The following is a 6,000-nucleotide window of genomic DNA, read 5'->3' as shown; positions in this document are numbered from 1 at the left end:
CTCCCTAAACTCATCTTGTAGGACCTCATCCCGTTTTTTATCTATATCGTTGTTACCTATATGCACCACGACAACTGGCTGTTCACCCTACCTTTTCAGAATGCCCTGCACCCGCTTCGAGACATCCTTGACCCTTGCACCAGGGAGGCAATATACCATCCTGGAGTCTCGGTTGCAGCTGCAGAAACGTCTATTCCCTTACAATTGAATCCCCTATCACTATAGCTCTCGCACTCTTTTTCCTGCCCTCATGTGCAGCAGAGCCACCCACGGTGTCATGAACTTGGCTGCTGCTGCCCTCCCCTGATTAGTCATTCCCCCCCCCCCCCCCAACAGTACCCAAAGCGGTGTATCTGTTTTGGAGGGGGATGACCGCAAGGGACCCCTGCACTACCTTCCTTCCACTGCTCTTCCTGTTGGTCATCCATTCCCTATCTGGCTATGCACCCTTTACCTGCGGTAAGACCAACTCACTAAACGTGCTATTCACGTCATTCTCAGCATCGTGGATGTTACAGAGTGAATCCACCCGCAGCTCCAGTGCCGCAATGCGGTCCGTCAGGAGCTGCAGGCGGATACACTTCCTGCACACAAAGTCGTCAGGGACACCGGAAGCGTCCCTGACTTCCCACATAGTACAGGAGGAGCATAACACGTGTCTGAGCTGTCCTGCCATTACTTAACCCTTAGATAAACTTAAATTGGCAACAACAATGCTAAATATAGAAAAGAAAAACTACTGACCAATCACTTATCCCCTTGGCTGTGATGTCACCTTTTGATTTCTTTCTACTTCTTTTTTGTCTTCTCACCCTGCTGCAGCTATGCCGGCTGGGCCTCTTCAACGTCCCACTCCGCCTCCTGACTCCCCGCTGGCCTCTCGAACTGCCGACGCTCCTGTTGGGCCTCGTCAACGTCCCACTCCGCCTCCTGACTCCCCGCTGGCCTCTCGAACTGCCGATGCTCCTGTTGGGCCTCTTCTCGGCCTCTCCGACGTCCCACTCTGCCTCCTGACTCCCCGCTGGCCAACTGCGTGCAGTTTTGGTTTCCATATTTACGAAAGGATACACTTGCTTTGGAGGCAGTTCAGAGAAGGTTCACGAGGTTGTTTCGGGGATTGATTTATGAGGAAAGGTTGAGTAGGTTGGGCCTCTATTCATTGCAATTCAGAAGAATGAGAGGTGATCTTATCGAAATGTATAAGATTATGAGGGGACTTGACAGGATGGATGCAGAGAGGATGTTTCCACTGATGGGGGAGACTTGAACTAGAGGGCATGATCTTAGAATAAGGGGTCGCCCATTTAAAACTTCTTCTCTCAGAGGGTTATAAATCTGTGGAATTCGCTGCCTCAGAGAGCTGTGGAAGCCAGGACATTGAATAAATTTAAGACAGAAATAGACAGTTTCTTAAACGATAAGGGGTTGTAGGGAGCGGGTGGGGAAACGGAGCTGAATCCATGATCAGATCAGCCATGATCTTATTAAATGGTGGAGCAGGCTGGAGGGGCCGTATGGTCTACTCCTGCTCCTATTTCTTATGTTCTTATATCCCTCACTCTACCATTACCATGAAGCCAGGAGACTAACCCAGGTTCAATGAAGAGTGCATAAGAGCAGCACAAGGCATAGCTAAAAATGAGGTGCCAACCTGGGGAAGTTGCAACACAGAACGAGCATGCTAAACAGCGGAAGCATCGTGTTTTAGAGCTATGCTCAACTGCTTCCTTGGGCAGAGAATTCCAGATTCACAACCCTCAAGGAGAAGAAATTCCTTCTCAACTCGGTTTTAAATTGGCTCCCCGCTATTTTGAGGCTGTGCCCGCTAGTTCTAGTCTCCCAGACCAGAGGAAACAACCTCACTGCCTCTATCTTGTCTATCCCTTTCATTATTTTAAATGTTTCTATAAGATCACCCCTCATCCTTCTGAACTCCAACGAGTAAAGACCCAGTCTACTCAATCTATCATCATAAGGTAACCCCCTCATCTCCGGAATCAGCCTAGTGAATCGTCTCTGTACCCCCTCCAAAGCCAGTATATCCTTCTTTAAATAAGGTGACCAAAACTGCATGCAGTACTCAAGGTGCTGCCTCACCAATACCCTGTACAGTTGCAGCAGAACCTCTCTGCTTTTGTACTCCATCCCTCTTGCAATAAAGGCCAACATTCCATTCACCTTCCTGATTACCTGCTGTACCTGCAAACTAACTTTTTGGGATTCATGCACAAGGACCCCCAGGTCCCTCTGCACCGCAGCATGTTGTAATTTCTCCCCATTCAAATAATATTCCCTTTTACTGTTTTTTTTCACCCAAGGTGGATGACCTCACATTTTCCGACATTGTATTCCATCTGCCAAACCTTAGCCCATTCGCTTAACCTATCTAAATCTCTTTGCAGCCTCTCCGTGTCCTCTGCACAACCCGCTTTCCCACTAATCTTTGGGTCATCTGCAAATTTTGTTACACTACACTCTGTCCCCTCTTCCAGGTCATCTATGTATATTGTAAACAGTTGTGGACCCAGCACCGATCCCTGTGGCACACCACTAACCACCGTTTTCCAACCCGAAAAGGACCGATTTATCCCGACTCTCTGCTTTCTGTTAGCCAGCCAATTCTCGATCCATGCTAATATATTTCCTCTGACTCCGCATACCTTTGTCTTCTGCAGTAACCTTTTGTGTGGCACCTTATTGAATGCCTTTTGGAAATCTAAACGAGCTTATGAATGTCTATCGTAAACACCAAGCATTTAAGATGCATAATAGAGGAAGGAGAAATTGTGATACAAGTAAAGTCACATATAGATTTCCATAGTCAGCTGAAGTATTGGATAGTGATCTTGATGGAAAACTGTTACACAGCTCAGCTAACAACTCCCAATGAAGTTAGGAAAGCAGAAAAGTTTAGATTGTAATTCTCTGAAGTTTCAATTAATCCATTTTGTACACTATCATTCAAACAGGAGGGTATGGTAGCTTAGTGGTTATGTTACTGAAGTAGTAATCCAGAGGCCTGGACTAATAATCCAGAGAATGTGAGTTCACGGCCATTTGATAATTTGAATTCAGTTGTTTAATAATTGAAAAAAACTTATATTGGCTTTTTAGTTCCTTAAGTGTCAATGAAGCTAATCGGATTGTTGTAAAAACACAATTGGGTCATCAATCCCCTTTAGGGAAGGAAACTTGTCATCTTTACCCAGTCTGGCCTACATACCAACACACCACACCAAAGTGGTTGATTCTTAACTTCCCTCTGAAGCAAGCCACTCAGTTGTATCAAACCGCTACGATGATTATCACCTTCGCAGGACAATTATGGATGTGCAATAAATGCTGGGCTTGCCATTGATGCTTACGTCCAGAATTAATAAAAAAATAAATGATGGTCATGATTTTCCATCCATTGATTAATAAAAAGGCAAGTAATGTGCTCGCTTTCATCATCAATGTAGACTTAGAAAACAAGTTTACGTGTACTACATGTACATGCAATTTTTGGATAGCTGACTGGCAGATCGCCAGTACCTTTGTGATTCAAAATGCATATCAACTTTAGAATGTAAACAATTGCACATTGTGCACTATAAACATTAATTATGTTGCACAATCAAATGAACTTTCACACACCTGCTGTGTATAAAGTAACATGTCCCCTTAAATCTTTAATGAGTTAAAACTACTCAACTGTTTACATATAAAATTTTGGCATACATAACAGTAGAAAATGAAGAGTGTTTGGCAATGTCAAAAGTTTCAAAGCAATTCTGAAATTTCTTGCAAGGCCGGACAAGTTTACATCAATGAAAATTATAAAATAAATGTACCACAAACAAAAATAACTATTTAATTGTCCAAAAAAAAAGGTTGTGTAGCATTGTCATCTTCCTCAGTCATCATCCTCCTCCTCGTTGTCCTCATCCTCCTCCTCGTTGTCCTCATCCTCCTCCTCGTCGTCCTCATCCTCCTCCTCGTCATCTTCTACCTCTGCTTTCCTACATAGTGGTGTGTGGTGCTAGATCAAAAAAACAATTGGATTTGAGAACAAAGCTAAACATCACTGATACTGCATCACAATTTTACAAACCATCATGACCGAGGTGCCCAAGTATTATTAGAGTTTATAGAGTTCCTACCCCAAGAGAAAGGCAGGTATTACTGGCTCCATGGTGTCAACCTAGTTATGCAGCAGTGAAACAAAAATTGAATACCACATTTGCAAAAAGTGTCACCATGTTTTTAGAGTGTTAAATAACTCTTTGGTAAAGAGTGGTTCAGAATTCAGAAAATACACTTTATATCTCATTTTGTCTTTAGGCAACAGATAGTCGAACTTAGTCTCTGCACGTACTTAGCAATCACCATCATCATCATAGGCAGTCCCTCGAAATCGAAAACGACTTGCTTCCACTCTTAAAAAAATTAGTTCTTCGGTGACTGAACAGACCAATACAGGAATTACAGTCTCCATCATAGGTGGAAAGGATGGGTGACAAAAATCAAAACCTACACATTTCAGTAAACACCCAGCAATACAGGTCGATGTGATTGCAGCAGTCACTTACAGCACTGACTTTAAATAGCAAGTATGGAATGCTAATGGCAAAATAGAATTTTTCTGAGACGACAAAGAATTAAATGAATATATCTTCGATATTTTCTCTTGCCTCCTCCGCCCCCTCCTTCATAAGAACATAAGAAATAGAAGCTGGAATAGGCCATTTGGCCCCTCGAGCCTGCTCTGCCATTTAATAAGATCATGGCTAATCTGATCATGGACTCAGCTCCATGTCCCTGCCCGCTCCCCATAACCCTTTATTCCCTTATCGCTCAAAAATCTGTCTATCTCCGCCTTAAATATATTCAATGAACCAGCCTCAACAGCTCTCTGGGGCAGAGAATTCCATAGATTTAAAAGCCTGAGAGAAGAAATTCCACCTCATCTCAGTTTTAAATGGGCGGACCCTTATTCTGAGACTATATCCCCTAATTTTAGTTTCCCCTATGAGTGGAAATATCCTCTCTGCATCTATCTTGTCGAGCAACCCCCCCGCCTCATTATTTTATATGTTTTGATAAGATCACCCCTCATTCTTCTGAACTCCAATGGAGTAGAGGCCCAACCTACTCAACCTTTCATAAGTCAACCCCCTCATCTCCGGAATAAAACATAGAAACATAGAAAATAGGTGCAGGAGTAGGCCATTTGGCACTGCGAGCCTGCACCGCCATTCAATGAGTTCATGGCTGAACATGCAACTTCAGTACCCCATTCCTGCTTTCTCGCCATACCACTTGATCCCCCTAGTAGTAAGGACTATATCTAACTCCTTTTTGAATATATTTAGTGAATTGGCCTCAACAACTTTCTGTGGTAGAGAATTCCACAGGTTCACCACTCTCTGGGTGAAGAAGTTTCTCCTCATCTCGGTCCTAAATGGCTTACCCCTTATCCTTAGACTGTGACCCCTGGTTCTGGACGACTTCCCCAACATTGGGAACATTCTTCCTGCATCTAACCTGTCTAAACCCATCAGAATTTTAAACGTTTCTATGAGGTCCCCTCTCATTCTTCTGAACTCCAGTGAACACAAGCCCAGTTGATCCAGTCTTTCTTGATATGTCAGTCCCGCCATCCCAGGAATCAGTCTGGTGAACCTTCGCTGCACTCCCTCAATAGCAAGAATGTCCTTCCTCAAGTTAGGAGACCAAAACTGTACACAATACTCCAGGTGTGGCCTCCCCAAGGCCCTGTACAACTCCCTGCCCCTGTACTCAAATCCCCTCGCTATGAAGGCCAACATGACATTTGCTTTCTTAACCGCCTGCTGTACCTGCATGCCAACCTTCAATGACTGATGTATCATGACACCCAGGTCTCGTTGCACCTCCCCTTTTCCTTATCTGTCACCATTCAGATAATAGTCTGTCTCTCTGTTTTACCACCAAAGTGGATAACCTCACATTTATCCACATTATACTTCATCTGCCATG

At 43.9% G+C, this 6,000-nt stretch overlaps 1 protein-coding gene across 1 annotated transcript in view; it reads right to left on the bottom strand.

The window, feature by feature from the left end:
• Positions 1-3,646: 3,646 nt before the first annotated feature.
• The window catches only part of cibar1 (CBY1 interacting BAR domain containing 1), a 74,792-nt gene continuing 72,438 nt past the window's right edge, over positions 3,647-6,000 (bottom strand). Inside the window, exon 9 of the mRNA XM_070893920.1 lies at positions 3,647-4,021. Coding sequence (XP_070750021.1) covers positions 3,896-4,021 — 126 coding nt within the window. The 3' untranslated portion in view covers positions 3,647-3,895. The remainder of the gene's footprint in view (positions 4,022-6,000) is intronic.

This window comes from Pristiophorus japonicus, chromosome 1 (assembly GCF_044704955.1).
Source record: "Pristiophorus japonicus isolate sPriJap1 chromosome 1, sPriJap1.hap1, whole genome shotgun sequence".
Taxonomy (NCBI): Eukaryota; Metazoa; Chordata; class Chondrichthyes; family Pristiophoridae; genus Pristiophorus; species Pristiophorus japonicus.
The sequence above is the reverse complement of the archived record's forward strand: the minus strand, read 5'-3'. Positions and strand labels throughout refer to the sequence as shown.